The sequence below is a fragment of the Pinus tabuliformis genome, chromosome X (genome assembly GCF_031772625.1).
Source record: "Pinus tabuliformis cultivar Carrire ecotype Pingquan chromosome X, CPIR1, whole genome shotgun sequence".
Taxonomy (NCBI): domain Eukaryota; kingdom Viridiplantae; phylum Streptophyta; class Pinopsida; order Pinales; family Pinaceae; genus Pinus; species Pinus tabuliformis.
In genome coordinates, this window is record NC_142308.1 from 48246225 (window position 1) to 48266472 (window position 20248).

General features: G+C 38.5%; 1 protein-coding gene across 6 annotated transcripts in view; it reads right to left on the reverse strand.

The window, feature by feature from the left end:
* Positions 1-3641, reverse strand: part of LOC149138257 (uncharacterized) — a 190880-nt gene extending 187239 nt beyond the window's left edge. For 4 of the 6 annotated variants that reach the window (XM_089446638.1, XM_089446642.1, XM_089446639.1 and 1 more), the window contains exon 1: positions 3347-3640. In XM_089446638.1, coding sequence (XP_089302764.1) covers positions 3347-3418 — 72 coding nt within the window. In that variant the 5' untranslated portion in view covers positions 3419-3640. Of the gene's footprint in view, positions 1-3346 lie in introns of all 6 variants that reach the window. The other 2 variants (XM_089446641.1, XM_089446640.1) reach the window with 2 other exon arrangements.
* Positions 3642-20248: the final 16607 nt, after the last annotated feature.

Consider the following 20248-nt stretch of genomic DNA (forward strand, 5'->3'; position numbering starts at 1 on the left):
GCTGCCATAAGCTTATTCAAACTTGTGTCATCTCACTGACTCCAAAATATAAGAGATCAAATAATTGTTGCGGGTGAAAAATGAGAGCAAAGGGGTCTTGTCTCTATAACCCCTAGCAATTGGCCTCAATACAAGTATTTGTAATAATTACAAATCAGATGCTCTTCAAACATTCAAGGAGTTCAAAACCATGGTTGAGAAATAAATAAGGAAGAAGACTAAGGTTCTTGAGACAAACAATGGGAAAGAATAAAAATATAATTATTTATAAAAGTATTTCAGAGCACATGGAGCTTACTTCCTCCAATGAAAGCAGTGACGTTATAAAGTAACAATGGAGAAATTGTTAAGAGCTACTTAAGGAGGAAGAAGTTGTGAATAGATGTAATTGAATACCCATGGTGTCGAAAGGCAATTATTTAAGCCACAGAGATCAAGGCATCACAATGAACTCAAACATGTCATCATTAGACAATTTTACTATGTCTTGGATTTTTTTTAACTGATATCTAAGGGAATCTCCTTTCTGTGTGAGCCAATTCAAGCATAGTAACAAATACCTCAACATCCTATGAAAAGAGAACCTCGAGTACCCTAAAAATGTACCTTAGATTTCTTCCAATAAAATGCTTATACAATAAAGCGTCTAAATGTTGGTTTGGCTTAGATACAATAAAGCGTCTAGCATGATGTTGGTTTGGCACTCTCCACATTTCTTCAAGATTATATCCTACCCTGAACTTTTGTTAGATGCTTAAACTTGGCATGAGTCTCCTAAAGTACACATTTACCAGGTTCAAAAAGATTGGTAGGTTCCAAAGGAGGGTAAGTTCAGAAAAGTTCAACATTGTGAAAAAAAAGTTTGAAAGGTTTAGAAAATGGTTAGGAAATATGGAATCTATAAGAAATACACAGTACTCGAACATTCAAATAACCATGGAAAAATTAAATAAATATGTACAGGTCCTACCCCAACCCCCTACTTAGATCCTTTATTAATGTATGAAGCCACTTTCCTTGAATAAGGCCTATTGGACAATTAGATAATTGCCATTCGTTATAAAAAGAGTATTTTTATTAATAAGGCCCAGATTATTTGGTTGACCCTCATTATAAGGAGTCTACAGGTAGTTAAGATTCTCTATGTAGTATGGATGGCTATATAGGGTAGGAGGTTATGTAAAGCTTAGTCAGGAACAATTGTTGTATTTTGGAGCATTCGCCCTAGAAATTGCCCCCCTTGAAGAGGCAAGTGAACATAGCTCTCTATTTTTTATTATCAAAGGCAGCTTTCTTAGGATTTATCTCTCTTTTCTTTTGTGTTCTTGGGTTTTGGACTACATTTTATGTGAATTACACTACAGAGGAAAATAGTAATTTAAAAAAAACGTGATTTCATCATATAAAGTGAAGGAATTAGATCAGTAAAGGATCTAGTTACAGGAAAAGGAAATTGAAAAACAATTTTGACCCATTTGATTGTCTTATATTGTCACAGCAAAGTTTTATCATTTTCAAGTTGTTCTTGCGGTGAAAAGGGGTGGGCATTTCTCACCTTTCAGATGCCAGCACCTGTGTTTCTTTTCAAGGAATGGTGATGGTTGCTTCTTTCCTCGCAAACATTCTCCAGTTTTATCGTGAGAAAATGCCGCATAAAAGTAGTGCACAAAATAATATGACTGACAGATTTTGCTGCAATACACTATGGCAAACTCCTTGGATCATCAGTCACATAACATCGACGATGGCATGCACTCTAGACTTAATCAGATTAGCCTGAATGAAGATATATAGTTTCGATATAGAAAAACTGCCCCCACAATATAAGGCAGTGTGTGAGGAGACGATGATCCGTAACAATCTAACCAAAAAAGCCCAAGGCAGCAGCTGGGGCCAAAAAGACTTCTAAGCCCACGAAAAGTCCTGCTAAATTGGCCAAGGTTCTGAAGGTCACCAAGGCTGAGCCTGCAGCAGCCCCTAAGCAGATACGATAATTTTATTAATCTTGAACAAATAACCACATAAGTAGAGAAAGTGCCATCTAAAAAGGCAATGTCAATATAACTGTCAACAGTTTGAAAGTGGCTTCTTGGCTGTAGACTTACTTTATGTTTTATAGTAGACAGAAAAGCTTGGAAGAAAATGATGACATATTAGTTGTATTGACTCTCATTCCGTATCTCAGAATAGCTGTACTAACAGCAATTCGGTAAATCAAAGTACAGACTGCATTGGACAGCCGTTCTGTATCTACTGACTAATGAAGGAAGGGACAAAGTAGCATTTGTATCTCTGAGCTTTAGCGTTGATATATTATTTAGTTCTTTTTACCCCGAGAGTTTTTTTTTCCATTTTAAAAAATCCTTGTGGTGTCAAGAGCGTGGATGCATTCTTCTGTTATTCATGTATCCGTAGTTACGCATTGATTTTACAGATTAGTCAAACAACACAGCCGTATTTTAATTCACGAAACACGAGAAATTTGCAAGATTGAGTTGAAGAACTGCAAGTGGTATCACTCTAGTTTCTGGATCCAAATCCGAAAATTTTCAGGATGGGATATGACCTAGCGACCTTGAGCCTCTAAAGCATTTTCTCTTCCATTTGTTTAATCATTCTTTTCGGTTGTTACTGTCTTGCAGTTTTTCTAGGGAAGGATCACAAGTTCTGTGAGAACCAGTTTAGCCAGTCCGGAAGGTTTGGAAATTTGTAAGATTGAGTTGAAGAACTGCAAGTGGTATCACTCTAGTTTCTGGATCCAAATCCGAAAATTTTCAGGTCGGGATATGACCTAGCGACCTTGAGCCTCTAAAGCAGTTTCTCTTCCATTTGTTTAATCATTTTTTTCGGTTGTTACTGTCTTGCAGTTTTTCTAGGGAAGGATCACAAGTTCTGTGAGAACAAGTTTAGCCAGTCCGGAAGGTTTGGCCGAACCTGAGCCAGGTAACCATGCTAAAATCTTTTCAAATAGATAAGCAGTTCAAAGCTCGGCGTGCTGGCTCGAATTGTCGAGCATTTTGACTTTAATGCAGGGTATGGGGTCGATCCCAGATTGGATGTCTCTGTTGTATGGCTAACTCATGTCTTTACGGAGTAAAGCCCTTAATCAGCGCTCATGAGTTTACACTCGGCACAATCCATGAAATATACGAAGTGTCCGGAGTTTCACTGATGAGGTAACACCTAAAGTGAAGAAGTTCACTCTTTGCAGTGCCACCTGGGCATATTGCATTGGCAAATTTTACATGGAAACATGGCAAAAAATTCAAAAATATACTTTGAAATGCTAAAATTAGATTGAATATACATAACTAATGCCGTTAACGATCATTACAACTGAAAATACCTCTGGCTCGGATTGGGAGGATTCATTCTTCTTCCGCGCGGGAGTTCTCGTTTCCTTTCCAGGGGTAGACATGTCCGTATGTGCTTCAGATTCAAACTGGCGCGGCAACCTGTGATACTAAGTTGGACGTGACAGGTAAATGGAGCTGAGTTTTCTCAGGGCAATGTAATCAATCGACCTCTCTTAAACCCTACTGACCGACCTCTCTTAAAACCTACTACCTCTCTTAAACCCTAATGACATCGAGCTGGAAAGGCTAAAATGAGCAATTATTTTTGCCCTTGGGTTAATAGGCATTGAATGCCTTGTATGCTTTTTTAACCAAAAAATTTCCGGAATATATATTCTGTGTTATATTTTTTTTAATAGTGTTGAATTTATTGTGATGTGTGAAAGTAGTTTTATGGAATTATCGAAAGAAGGAAAGAAATCAAATTATTTTAACCTTCACGAGGGTAAAGATAGTTTATGGGACATATTGCTTCTTCATCTAGTTGATGTATTTAGTCTTTTTTCTCTAAATCCTTACAATAAACACTCTGAGCTTGTCAAGAGACCTTGCGCTAAATAGATTATCCCAAGAGCTAACTGCCAGAATATCTGCATAATTTTCCTTCTTGTCTTTGAAGGCCTCACATTCTAAAATGAAATGCTTCTTTGTTTCCACTTTTCCGGAAGAACAAGAATTACATATGCTTTCCTCCCACACTTCTTTGGTCTATTCCAGCGCCCTATTTCACAACAGAGTTGATGAGTATTAGTCCTTAACTGAGCAATAAGAATTTTGGCTCTCCAAGAAATATTGACCTCTATGTACGTTTTTTGTTGATGATTATGACTGGGATTAAACACTTCAATATAATATGCTTGTGGAACTTATCCATAACAAAAGCTTTATCTCTTTAATGTTTATGGGGCACGTGTTCAAACCAATAACCCATCTACTAAACCATTTGTTATTTTGTTGGATCCAAGTCTTTTTTCTTTTGCACAATATGTCATTAAAGTCAACCTCGTGCCATCTACCCTCCTCCATTTGCTCAAAGTTTTTTTAAATGCCTTATGACTTGCACCATTGTCATTGCTTCAATAGGAGCAACCCTTGTTTCACTTAACAAGATAGCATAAGGAACTGCACTTTTAATTTTGAATTTGTTTGTAATTAAACGCTTCTAAATTTTCTCAATTTGTTTCCACTACATGTCGGATGTATTGTTGGCCGATAGTTCACAACCATAGAGAATCACTAGAAGTCCAAAAAGAGTTTGATTGGTTTTCCAGTCCCATAACTCTGCCTCTCTACACCTATTTTGAAAAGCATAAAATGCTTTCTAACCCCCCAAAGTTATTTTCTTTCTACAGCCATTCCAACTTTTAAAAAAAAATTAAGTCAATTCTGAGGTATTTGTAATCTGCAACTTCTTCCATAATGTTGCCTTCAAAGTAGAACTTATGTTGATTATATTTTCTTTTTTAGAGAAAATCACTACTTTCTTTTTGCTAATATTGACTTGCATCCCCACCCTTCTACAAAAATGCTCAAGGGATACTAAATGCTCTTGCAAACCAAGAGTGGATTTAGCAATCAAAATAAGGTCATTTGCCTACAAAAGAAGCCTTATAACAAACTTGCCCAAATTGATACTATCACCCCCTTGCGAATTTAACCACTCCTCAAGCTTGTCAATATATAAACCAAAAAGGGTAGGAGATAGTGGACAACCTTGCTTGACCCCAATATTACTTATAAAACTTTAAAAAATGTCTATTGAAGTTCTAATTTTGACTTTCACCTCTTCATACAGCCTATGCAGAATTGCTCTCAAATGCTTAGGAATCCCAAGTTCCTCCATTTTGTGCTAAAGCTTATCCCTAAGAACTATGTTAAACAGTTTTCTAAAATCAGCAAAGCAACAAAAGAATTCTTCCTTTTTCTCCCAAAATTTTTCAATGATGTGCCTTAAAGTTATACAATGATCAACTGTGGAATGTTTAGGTCTAAAACTTGCTTGCCCTTTAGCATGCTTATCTCTTTCTTCTGCCCACTTGCTGATTTTATTTTCTAGCCTGCTTCCAAATAACTTTGCAAACAAAGGGTTTATCATCATGGTCCTATAATTGGAGGGATTATTGATGTCACCAGTCTTGAAAAGAAGTATTTTCAAACTAGTTGTCCAATCCGTAGGGAACCCCTATTGTATGATGTTGTTGAAATTTTTTGTAATGTGAGGTGCAAGAATCTTTGAGCCCCTATTTAGATACTTTGCTTGGAGTTCAGCTAAATCTTTTGCTTTTCCAACACCCAAATTCTTGATACACATCTCTACCTCTTGCATCGTGAAGAGTTCATTGTCAGTGTTGACCAAGGGGAGAGAATCAACCTTGGGATCCTGCTCATAGAGTTGTCTTGCATAGTCAAACCATTTAGAAGTTGTAATACTATTTTCAGTTTGCATCTTTCTTAGTTGGAGCTCCTAATTTGTAATACTCCTAATATTATATAATTTGTAATTTGGGTTTATATAGGGGAGGGACACCATTAGTGGAATGCCTCCCACCGAGACCCTCAAAATGCCACATGAGCAAATTCAACTTATGTATGACACCTGTCTGTTACATGCAGCCACCTGTTTACTTGTCATGTTGACCAGTTCAGGTATTTTTGGGTGAGTTAGGGTTAGTTTTGGCATTTATCTTGGAGGTTTCTTGAATGCACAGTGTTATTATGTTGAGGGCTAGTTGTTGAACGTTTCACCTCTCAGGTACTTGTGCGGTATGTTGGTTGCAGCTGTCACCGTTCTTGGCGCTATGGATAGTGGGTTATGGGGCGTGACTATTGTTGGTTTGAAACATTGTTCAGTTGTTATAAGTCGTTTTGTCTAGTTTATTGGGTTGGTTTTTCTTCCCCGTCGCACACCTGCAACTGGGATATTCGTTTGGGTTCGACCTTGTGGGGGATTTAGCTCAGCTCAGTGCTGGATATGGTCATTTCATGCTCCAAAGGGTTTTTTTTCAAGTAAATTAGTGATTTACTGATATGTTGGGAGCATTTCATTTGTTTTATGTAGGTTTTCATAAGTCTAACCCCACAACAGTGTTATTGCTTGTCTTGCAGGTCACTGTGTGCAATTTGGAGTTGCAGCTAAGGGTTTTGGAGCATCTGGGGTTCATGTGGCATGCAGGCATGGAGGAAGCAGAGAAATATGCGTATGTTTTTAAACACATTCAGCTAGATGGATTCTTGTGCCTTTGTTCAACTTCTATGCCTGTATTTTTAAACACCTTCAGCCTTATGGATTCTTGTGCCTTTGTTCAGCTTCTTTTGCCTGTGTATTTAAACACTTTCGAAGCCATGCACCAAATTCAATGATTTTTTTTGTGGGTTTTGTCTTGGGTTCTTTGACTCTTGAATTTTTTCTTTGAATAATGCCAGTGTGGCCTTTCTAGGATAAAAATTACATAATGATTTCATCTTTTGTATCTTGTTGGAGATTAAAAACAAAAAAACTTGTGCCTTTGTTCTCTACTTTACAATCTATGTTTTCTAACTAGAGGGAGGGATTAAGTAGTCCTCTTGGTCTGTCTACCCTGAAGCCTGTCGAAAATTATTGAACGATGTCAATTTTTGTATCTTGTTGGAGATAATAATAATAATAAATTTAAAAAAAAAAAAAGTAAAAGAAGAAAAAATTGTGCCTTTGTTATTTGTATTCTCATCATTCTTAAGAATTACATGACAAAATACAATAAGGGATTTTTTATTTTTTTTTGAAAGGAAAGAACTAGTTGAATAAGGAATATTTTCAGGGATGTAATTACTGTGCGTGTAGAAACAATAACTCTATTCAAGAGCAGATATGCAATGTGGCTTTTTCCTGTCTATTGTGTTGGTTTTTTGGTTGTTGCACAACCTTGCCATATGTTATTCATTATCCAGTTTTCCTTCTTGTCAACTTGTCACTCTCAAAGTTGAATACTTCATTGTTTGTGTTGAGTCTTTTGTGCTCAGTAATGTCCTTATGGGTCTTAAAGTCTCCTAGCTTGGAGCCCCTACTTTTATTGCAGAATCATCATTCTCATACCCTCTTACTTCCATATTTTCCTGTTGTTCTACTTGAGTGAAATATTTGGAATTGGTTAACAATTAACTCTAGCCTAATAAATCTATGCATGTTTTTATTGAAAGGACTTGCATAAATACATTTGTCTTTTTCAGGGTTTTGTTTTTGACATGCAAGTAAAAGCATAATTTTATTTATTGTGTATGTTCTTTTAAGGAGCTATTATGAACTGTGCTTGTCACAGAAATCTCTGAAAAGTCCCCAGCTAGAGGGACAACATGTATTCCTTTTGGCAAAAGGATGGATGTAAAGTTGCACTAAATGAAATTAACAATATTGTTTCAATGTTTGTCAGAGCATGTGGGTCTAAGAATCTGGGTATTTTCTCAATTCAAGCTTTTGTGATCCATGTTGAATTAAGAAAAAAAAATTGTTAGAAATCACATCGAAGAATTTTTGCCAACACGTTTAGAAGCATCTAGTGTGTTATTGTTTTCTTGCTAAAGATTTGATTTTTAATGTTAGACCATAGGAGTAATATTTCTCTTCTAATGTGAGTTATACAGTTAGCAATATTGTGTAACCATGTTTGATTAATACCTTGATATGTATTACTAGCACAAAAAAACTAAAAATCCTAGCAGAGGCTATCTAGGCTAAATAGTGTATTACTTATCTATGTCATAATGCTTACCTATTTAGAACACTCATTAGCTCGCATTGCTTATGGTTAGTCTACTAAATGTGGGTTACTAGTTAAATACACAGTAATTATACCAGTTACACCTTACTTTCAAGTGTAACTGTAACACCCTCCTCCCACATATACCCAAGTAATCGACCAACTAGGGTAACCATGTGATGAGAAGTTACTATGATATGATTTGACTCCAGATGTGTCAGTTAAGGAAGTGAAACAGGCAGAACACATCACACAGACCTTCCACATCAGCAACATAACTCCCAAGAGCCATCCCAACCACTCAGGTAACCAGCTCGTGAGACCAACTGGAGTTTTAATGCATCAAACCCATGTATGTTCCCTTGATATGGACTAGGGTACATCTGGGAGTCTCTGGATGCTCTCACAATAAGGACAAGTGAGCATCTGGGAACTTTTTTCCCCAGTTTTGTGTATGTGATTCTAGGATTTGTGCCACTTTTCAGGCCCAGAGCCCAGGTCACTGCCCAGAACTCCATGACACTTTCAGAACTAAAAGATAACTATAGAATAATGATACGAATGCAATTATTTGAACAAGGACTTGACTGGACCCCTACTAGCCATGTCAGGCATTTCATCAAACATGTCACAAATATGTAATCTATAGGTTTAAACAATAGATATGAGCATAGAGGTCCCATACTTATCTAAGAATCGCTAAGAAGCATCCTTCCCTTATATCATTACTTGCATGATCATTTATTAAGTCATAGATACATTGTTCATTCATTTATAAGTAAAAACATGATGAGAGTCATACATCACCACTGTCATAATACATATTCATAACCAGCATAATAACAACAAAAATACCAAGGAAACAACAGCCATATAATCCACATATGAACCAGTATAATACTCATGAAATAACAAGGAGAAATAAACTCATATTAATGAAAGCAAAAGCCAACCAGGTATGGGACTTCCACGAACCACCCAACCATAGATTAGTTGAACCAAATCTTTCTTTCAGCCAATCACCTGCATGCCATCAAGCATGAATGTGGGATCTCATAAAACAAATCAATCAAAACCATCCAGGGCTTCTAGAGGCCAAAACACCTCAACCCTCGACTAGTGATTCCACCTCATGGTCATACATCACTAGCCATCATCAGATTGGTCTCTACCCAAGCCTTCCAAGGTTCCAGAGAATTTGTTCCAAACAAGGTTTCCAAGACTAGTAACTCAACCCACAACTATCGTTGGACTTCCAGAGTGTTTGTCCAACCAAGGCTTCCAAGACTAATAACTCAACTCACAGTTGTCGCTGGGCTTCCAAAGTGTTTGTACAACCAAGGCTTCAAGACTAGTAACACAACCCAAACTATTACAGGGCTTCTAGAGTATTTGTTTGACCAAGGCTCCCAGGATAGTAACTTAACCCAAGTTGTTACATGGCTTCCAGAGCATTTGTCCAACCAAGGCTCTAGGAACTAATAACTCAACCCACAACCAAAGGAACATGATAACCAACCAGAAAACAAAAGGAAAGAAACCCACAACACCATGGCTATCCAGGAAATGGCAAGGCTAGGAAAAACCATTGTCAATCCAGACAATCCTCCATGCCAATGACAGATCATAACCAAGAAACCACATGCATGTGCCATGCATGCCAAAACTAGCAAGGAAACCATACATGCAACTCAATACCTGCAAAGAAATCCAGTTGTAGTCGTTGATCTTGCTCTTCCTTGCTTGATATTTGCTTCCCTTTGCCTTCTTGCTCCAAATCCCAAGTATCCACACTCCTCCAAAAGTTCTCCAAGAAACTCTAAGTGTCCAAAAGTATGAGAGAGAGAGAGCGAGAATAGAAGAGAGCTCCACCAAAACCTCTCAAAAGCTTGTCAATTGGTCTTCATGAGCCTTTTTATCAATGAGGCCTCTATTTTCTTCATTTTCCATTATTTTCCTTTAATTTCCTCCTCAGATGCAACCTGTGACCTTTCACCTTCCTTTTCTCCCAATTGCCATTATTTTCATACATAAAATTCCAAATAAATGCCTCTTGCCTTTCCAAAGCCTTTTCCATTGCCTTTGTTAATTTCCTTAGCCATAATAAACCGAAGTGACACCCCACTTGGATGTTTTTTCCCACCATTTTGCTTGGAATATGTGTCCCATGACCATGGTCTTGTATTTTTATATTTACATGGATTTTTAGCCAGGGTTGTTACAGAACCCTCCCACTTGGGGAACACCATCCTCGATGTTCAATGACACTTATAACCAGCAAGACCGTTGAAAACAAAACATACTGCCCATGGATCTTTATTATATAGCTCGTTGCAGTATTTACAATGACCACCGCTAAAACATGCCAAACATATTGTTTACTATAATTTTATAACACAATTCCTTACTGTATTTAAAATAATAACCACATATACACACATACACATTTTCTTTGACCAACAAATAACTATATTGTCTATGGAGCTTTATAAATCCAGCTCGATACTGTATTTACAACAATACACACATATGCACATTTTCTCAACCAACAAATAAAAGGATACGATGCCTGCATCCATAAAAAGGGAATCCACAAGCTCATACCTCCACCCCCAGTGTAATACCAAGATTTACCTCCTTCCCAGGAAGCCCAGAATCCACTGCAAGGTCAAATTTGCATCTAATGTCCAACGCTATAATTTTGCACCACTTGTCCTCTTAGTGAACAATTACTGACTCATTGTTTTAGGGCACACTCCTAGTGTGCATTTGATTCCATATGGCAGTGCTAATGACCAAAAAATATATATCTGCGACCATCCCCTCTCTGCTACACAGTCCCTCAGACAATTTGGTCACCCCCTTTCATGCAGTCACACACCTTCCAAGTTCTGCTAGCACCCCCATCTCAGGAAGTCCATCCCTCGGCAAGGTTTTCTCACATCGGAAGGTCCAAAAACCAAGGCATATCCCTAGCTTAAAACCATCATATTGGTCATAGCATGCTCATGGAAACCAATGGACACTATTGGGTACCAGTGTCCCACAATGGCCTTGCTCTTGAATGCTTTACCAGCATATTGTTGTCCTTTCCAATTCCTTTTGTTGTTTCTGCTAATGCTTGTCGTCATTTTCAACCACCCAACCAGACATTTCATGCTTTCTTGTACCACGCACATAATTTCCATTAGATTCAAAATAAATTTAAATAGCTACAAATCATACCTCATCGGTGGCTCGTCAATAAGGTACACTTCCAATTCTGTTCACTTCATGTCACAACAAGTCAAATTAGCATCTTTGACCAAATCATCATATATAAACATATCACATCAGGTTAGCTCAAAACACAACCATCATAGATCAACATCATAAATCACATGTAACCATTATAAACCAAAATCACAGATCACATGTAATCATCATAGACCATAATCATAAATCACATGCATAATAAAAATAAAATAAAATATTGACACTTATCCTTCAATAAATCCTTAGCTTCTACCTTTGTCCTTATTCTGTATGCACACTGGATCGGTTGCCACACCCAACAAACACCCAATGTTTTCTCTTCAACTATGTGCACGTACACATAGTGTGCATCACATATACAACCACACACGACATACATCACCATGCAATACATGCACCTACATCAAACATACCACACATACATCTACACCCAATGTACAACACAACACAATATATACTCCTACATCTGGTGTACACCACAACACAATATATATACGTACACATAGTACAACACAGTGAATACACATGTCACATACCACAACTACATAATGGACATATATAGTACCGCATGCCCGCAACACAACATGTACGACATGCACACAATACCACATGTACACCAGTACCATATAGACAGCATGTACACAGTACCACCTATACAAAGCACCACCAGCACAATGTGTGAACAACATCACATGTACACGACACCACCTGCACAACGTGTACTCAACGTCACATGTACATCATACCGCCTGTACAATGTGTACACAACGCTAAACGTACATAGCACCACACGCACATGTACATGACACCACATGTACACATCACCATATGCATGACATGTACACAACACCACATGTACAACATGTACATGGCACCACATGATCACATCGACACTTGTACAATCATGCACACATCACCATATGTACATAGCACCACTTGTACAACATGCACACAACACCATATGTACATAGCGTTGCATATACAACATGTACATAACACTCTATGTACACAACACTGCATATCCAACATGCACACAATACCGCATATCCATCGTGCGCTTAGTATAATATGTACACAACACCGCATATCCAACATGTACATAGCACCATCTATATCCAACACTACATATGCAATGTACACATAACACCATACATACAACAGACACAAAACATCATATGTACAAAATACTACATATATTACATGCACACATCACCATAGGTACAATCATTGAATATACAACATGCACAACATATACACAACAATAGTACTGCACATCCAAAACCACATTGTCTCTACCAGGCAACCTTGCTTCTAGTGTCTCTCTGCCATCCATGCTTATCTTAGCATGCCGCAAATCTCACTGCTTTCATTCAGCTGATGTATCCCTCAGAGTTACCTGTCATAACATAAACATAGGCATAATACAAGCATACAATATCAATTCATATCCACATGATATTGACCTCGTATATTTTTCATGACTACTCTCCCCACTTGATTCCCCATAAGACCAAGAACCTCGTCATGCCACTCACCTGCATAAGCAATCATTCCTCCACAAGAATGATCCCTGACAACCTTGTCAGACAGTGACATAGATACACAGGGACATAGATACATATACATAAACATTAACATAAAACAATCATGATCCTATCAGACAACGACATACATACACCCACATACGTATATATACATCAACATAATCATGATCATGACATAATTACCAAATAGCATAAGTTCAAGGTTAAGAGAACTTTCTTTATCTCTGCACACCATGCAAAACATTGAGAGCAATCGTTCCCGACATAGTCAAGGAATCAAATGCCTCACATCCATTCACTTTACCTTTCATGTTAGCTTTCTCATGGTTGTCCTGCCACCACCTATTTACACTAATGGACCCAACCAACTTAGCCGTCTGTCATACTCTTACCTTTAGTTGCCCTTACACATGCACCAGCTTCATCCGAGTCTTTCATTACCTGTTGGGTTCCACACAACTCTCTCAGAGTTCCATCGACTCTATTCTTTCCCAATCAATTCCCAAGACCCTCAAGACAGAAAAGGTAAGAAAAAACACAAACAAGAATAAAACCATGAAAACCAATAACAATACGACACCATGAACAATGTGGTAAGGCCATACACTAGACATAAACAAAGTTGCAAATCAAGCGCAAACAAAGCATAAGGAATCAAAATCATAATACTGTCAACAAACACCATGACTCAATCCCCACGGTTCCCAGTGCTTCCAAAGGAAATCTCAACCCTAGCCTTCTTCAGAATTTCATGGCAGTCTCTTTGCCATGCAATCACCTACATCATATTGCCATAAACACATAATTGTGAGTGCATAAATAAACATAACAATACACAGTTACCTTACCTTGATGTGCCAAGCACGTTGCTTGCAACTGAACACATCCATGCCATCTCTCAAGGGACTCCAATCCTTTAATGAATCTAGCCAAAACTAGAACCAACTGTTATAGCTATCAAATACATATTTATGAATATAACACATATCCTCGTAATGTCATACCAATTCAACGTTAAGAAGACTTCATGTGTGCAAAGCACTCATTCATTTGGAATTGCGGTTTCCAAACATAGCCAAAGGAATTTTCACCCAATTCCTTTCTTTTACCTTTTCCTTGTTGCAATTAAGTCTTACTATGCACTATCACATCACCCAATTATTAGTTATATAAACACATTAACTATTACCTTGTCAAGCTAATGCCAAGCATATTTCCATGCAACTACTTACACATGCTAGTCTCACATTCCAAAGATCAAGACATCATGTCTAAGAATTTGAAATCAACCTTTACCAAGTCAAACAACCATGTCATACTCAACAATCAACTCACATTCACCAGTCATAATACATAATGCTACAACTATCACCTACTTACACTCAAGTACATATCAACCGTCTCAATACATATGTGTTAGTACAACCATCTTAAAACAAGACCATTTCTTCATGCAATCTTACAAACACGTACTCATATCATGCAATTAATCAAACATTCAAACAGATTGTAAACGTACCATGTTAGATAATTCAACTAGATGACATAATCAAACACTCAAACACCAAATAGATGACATAATCAAACAATCAAGCACCAAGTATACGACATAAGCAAACTCATACCTTGATGTATCTCATGGGAGGTTATCTTGTCTGCACAATCAAGCTAGATTAACACGATATAACTTCACAACATATCAATTCAAACATAAACAAGATCATGAGATCTATAATAGCCTTTAGCTAACATGTTCACATCATAAACTCATAAACAATTATCATTCATACATAATAATCAAATCTGCATAGTCAATCTAGATTAGTATGACTTAATATCACAACATATCAACTCGTACATGAATGTCATAACCTTAACCATTTGCATATACCAATCCAACTTAGTATGATACATATAACATCAAGATCTTAATGTAATAACCCTAATCATCAAGTTACTAGCATATAACAACAAGAAGTTATATATCATGCTCTTCAACAACATATAACCTAATCATCAAGTTAATTATCATATAACAACAAGTTAACCTATAACACACTCATCAACAACATATAACATAATCATAAAGTTTTCTAACCTAAAACAACAATGCAATGCATATAACCACAAGTTACTATCATTCATGATTATCCGACACGTGCATATGACTACACTAATCAAGTAGCATCTATCATGTATGTAGTCATAACATCAATAGAATGAAAGGCATACACATAACCATAATGCATATAATAATCCTTAACCTACATAGCTGCATGGCCAACATACAAACCTATATGACGACATGCTCTTGCCTTGAGGTCCAATGTTACAACTTCACTTTGATGGTCTACATCTCTTGCTTTATCTTAACCAACTCATTAGCATCATAACATACCAATAACATCATGATGACCTAATTGCATACAATGACCTCATAATGCATGTCCGACCTACCATACATGCATAACCATGATAATGCATGCATAACAACATATAGACAGTGACATGCACAACAAATGCATATACAACCTACATGCATTCATGATAAACACACCCCAACAAAAACATCATCAACTCCTACATGGAATCACAATTGTAACAATGACCACTGCCATGCATACATAACAAGCATATATACAACCTACGTGCATGCATGACAAACACATTCCGCCCATCCAGTCCAAGGGTTGAACCATGCTCTGATACCATTATGTAACACCCTCCTCCCACATCTATCCAAGTAACCTGCCAACCGAGGTAAACATGTGACGAGAACTTACTATGATACGATTCGACTCCTTATGTGTTAGTTAAGGAAGTGGAATCGGCTGAACACATCACACAAACCTTCCACATCAGCAACAAAACTCCCACGAGCCATCCCAATCACTCAGGTAACCAGCCTTTGAGACCAACTAAAGTTTTAATGCATCAAACTATTGGACACTCCCTTGATATGGACCAGGGTGCAACTGGGAGTCTCTCGACACTCCCACAGCAAGGGCAAGCAAGCATTCAGGGACTTTTCTCCCCAGTGTTGTGCCTGCAACTTTGGGATTTGTGCCACTTTTCAGGCCCAAAGCCCAGGTCACTGTTGAGAACTCCATGACACTTTCAGAACTGAAATATAACAATAGAATAATGATACAAATGCAACTACTTGAACAAGGACTTGAATGGACCCCTACTAGCCATGACAGGCATTTCATCAAACATGTCACAAATATGTAATCTACAGGTTTAAACAACATATATGAGCATAGGGGTGTCATACTTATCTAAGAATCGCTAAAAATAATTGTTCCCTTATATCATTAGTTGCATTATCATCTATTAGGTCATAGATACATTTTTCATTCATTTAAAAGTAAAAACATGATGAGGGCCATACATCACCACTGTCATAATACATATTCATAACCAACATAATAACAACAAAAATACCAAGGAAACAACAGCCATATAATCCACATATGAACCTATTGATGGTGTTGCACCCACCAACATGTCAGGGGATCTCCCTGGTAAGAAGTCCCAACTAGACCTCAAACCGTTTGGAGTAGAAGTCATAGCAGTGGGCAGTACGGTATCGCCTTGAGTGTGGTTGCGAGCAGAGGTATTTAAGATGTCCTTGTTGGAAGCAAGGGTGTGACCTTGCAACAAGTCATGGAAGGTGCATGAAAGGCTCTAACACACAGAAGGAGAAAAGAGTGTGCCCCTCAGAAGCCTGTGATAGCGCGCAACGTGAAAGGGAACACACGAGCTGAAAGACATCATGAGATGGAAAGTAGGATAGCCAACAATCCAAAGTGATGAGTTATACCAACAACATGCTTCGATAAGATTCATAAAAACACATACAGAATAGTCCATACATACATGCATAAATTACAACTACATACATCGTTAGAGTAACCAGGATAGCCAAACTACAATAACAATATATGCATGAAACGTGTTGGATCTGTTATATTAAAAGAGTGAAAGATCCAATCATACATACAACCATGACAACCACTAGCCCCAATAGTGGAACGTTACAGTCATTGCCGCCTGCTCCTCCAAAGAGATGTACTCGCTCTGCACTGTGGAGAAGCCAAGGCTCGTTACAATACACTCCAAGCTTTCTCTAAGTTATACCTATCATAAGCTTGGCTCCCAAAATCCTGTACAATGAGTTATGAGGTTCTATATATAGCAAAGGGTGGGGTGACCCTTGACATTCCCCTTTGTGACTCTTAGCCTACCCTCATGACTCTTCAACTTACACATGATTGTTTACATTCTACTATTGACACTTGGTCTTTCACTTTACAACATGTTTACAATACATTATGCACATGTACAAATGTGAGACAAAAATGGGCTTGAGTAAGCCATAGAAAACATCACTAAGACTTGGACAGCTGTGGGAAGACTAACTTGTCGACATCCTCTTAGTGATCGATGGTGACGAACAGATGCAAAGCTTGGTAATCTTTTATGGTGTCCACGTACTCCATGGTGACATCCTTCTAAAAGCGAACTCTTGACTCTGTTGCATCAGGGTAAACTGATTTGGCACCTCTATCCAACTCGTCATATAACATGCGCATCATGGTCTTGAGTGCAGGGACCAACGACATACTGGTGCATAGTGTTTGCACTCATCTATAAATCTATGTTGGTGGCTATGCACATCAATTTCTCGAAGTACATGTCCAGCTCTAGTCGGACTTGGTTCTTTGATTTTGCCTTCATGAGTGTGCCAATGAATGGGATCGCATGTGTGCGCACAATGACATCTATGCTCCTGAACACTCATGCATGTGAAGCTTGTAATGAGCTGTGGGAGTTCCTCATAGTTCCGGTTCTGACTCCTGATGCGTGCCTTCAACTCCACTGCCTTGGGCTTCATCATCTTTGGAAAGTACAACAAGGCTCCCTTGTACCTCATTATCCATATCTGCATGTGATATACAACAGTATGTATGTCAATCAAGATGCGTGCTCTCCTAGCACAACACTATTGCCAACCATTAAGATGGACAATTGACTTATGCACGGTGACAAACCTGAAGTACAACTTTCGCATGATTGTCTCGAGAGACGATACTTCATCGAGTATTACTTTCTTCAACTCTGTCTGGTGGATGTTGTAGCTTGCTCTTCTCCTTGCTTGGCCACTTTCAATTCCTTAGCCATACACCTGTTCTCAGCTATCAAGAATATCACACTTGACCTAGTGACTTTGGCATATGACTTTGTAGCATTCACCAATGTATTTGGATGCTTGCGCACATCGGATATGATCACTCGTTCTTGAAAATGCACAGAAGATACATGGACATTTGTAGAGGGCACTCTGCGCGATTGCACAACTTTGTATTGTGACTCATCAAAGGATATGTTGTGCACATCTGCTTCTAGATTGTCCTCAAGGATTTTGGTGTCTCCTTGATCACTTGGGACTTACTCTCCTTTCGGATCTAGTGAATTTGATGTAGTTACCTCTGGGTCCTTGGGCATGAGGTATGTGTCCCGATCTCCCTCTGGCTGAACCACATCGGTGTCCATCTGTTCAATATCCTGAGCAAAGTCCTGTCCCTGTGACTGCTCACCCTGTTTTCTAGTTGCCAGCTATTATGATTATTTAATAACTTGTATTTGTTAATGTGTACACACCACGCTTCCCGTTGTTCATGTTCATGATGTGCTTTCTTCTCTCTTCTGTGCAACTCTTGTTCTTCCCTTAGTTGTTGCTTCAATTCCTACAACTTCTTCTCTGTCACCCCCAGTTTCTGCTTCTCCCTCTGTCTTTGCGCAATATTTGTGTTACGTTATTGCTTCTTTGCCTCAATCTCCAAAGTTGCTCTCAATATAAGTGGATCTCCTTTGAACTTGTATCTTTGCTCTGCCTCTGAGCTATCGACAACCCTCCTCTTTCCTTTGTCATGCGCAGGTCTGCTGTCCTTTGCTGTTGCTGATGTTGCTTCTCTCTGAGATGTGGCTGCCTTGTGCACTGCTAACCATTCTATAGCTACTCTGATTGGTTCATTACATGCCCCGTGGATCCAAGGATGATACACTCTCGCACAGTGGTCCTCCATTAGGCGATGCGGCTCATATGGATTGAAACTTCTACTATCGAAGGTAAACCTCTTGAATTCCTCCATCTCGGTCTCAACATGCTTGAGATTTTGGATCTCATACAACCCGATCCGCAAAGGAAGAGCTGGCCAAGGTGCCTTCTTCTTCCTGTGCAGTCTTGCTGACAACCTTGTCAAGATGTGGTATGCAGCCTCTTGCATGACCAACTTGTCCATGGAAAACTTTGGTAAAACATGCAGAGCCTTCTCTGTGTTGTACGTCCGGATGAAGGTGCCAAAGGGTGAGGCATACCAATATGTTATGTTAACCACTACCTCCATTGCTACCTATGACATGCAAGGCGGATCCTGCTCAAAGATCATTCTATACACTGGGGTGACAATGTGGTCTGATAGTTGTAGGATAACTCCACGATAGTTGCACTCGAAGAACAACCTGCAATAGGTGTGCATAGAGGTTTCTGAAGGTGTCCATGCGCAACCTAAGCCAGGGAACTACTGACGGGCACAAATTGCACCAAGAATGTAGGCAGAAAATAAGAGCTTTGCTTACTGACCCTTGGGCAGATGTCAGGCATTTGTTACTTACCCCTTTAGCTGGAAAGCCAACATGTCAGACCAATTGAAAGGTTTTATTTCGTTCGCCAGTTGATCCAACACAATTAGCCAACTTTGCAGGGAGGTATTTGTACTCTCTTAGTTGTATAAGCGGCATGCGAAGATGACCAAGAACTGATAATCCTTCTACAATATCTTTGTCTTGTATACTTGGTTGGGTGTCGTCCTGAACTTAGATGGCTCTCTTACCCAGGTCTTCAAGATTTCTCTTGAGTTTGCACTACTGCTAAGATTGGTGAAGGGTGCATCCATTGTGTTCACCGATTGCGACAAGTGATACATCTCCTAAAAGTTCTCTGCCTTGAAGGTAGCAAGTTTTGTTCCACTGACACTACTCAACACCATTGTCTCTAGATCAGTATGCGAGACAATCTAGTGGATCATATTCGCGCATGGAAATGCGAGATACCTGCATGCAACCCGGTACAAGCCAGACTTATGTACGTTGACATAGACTTTGTGGTCCTCCAGATTCTCCTCAAAGGTGCTTGAAAATATATCATTGATGTCCTGTCATTTGATATTGATATCCTTGTCTATGAACAACTGTTAGGATATTCCGACACATAGGAAATAGTTAAGTATAACTTGGTCTAGTATAGAGTTAGGTAAAGTGTGTTTCTTTACTATGTACATTTTGTAACTTACAA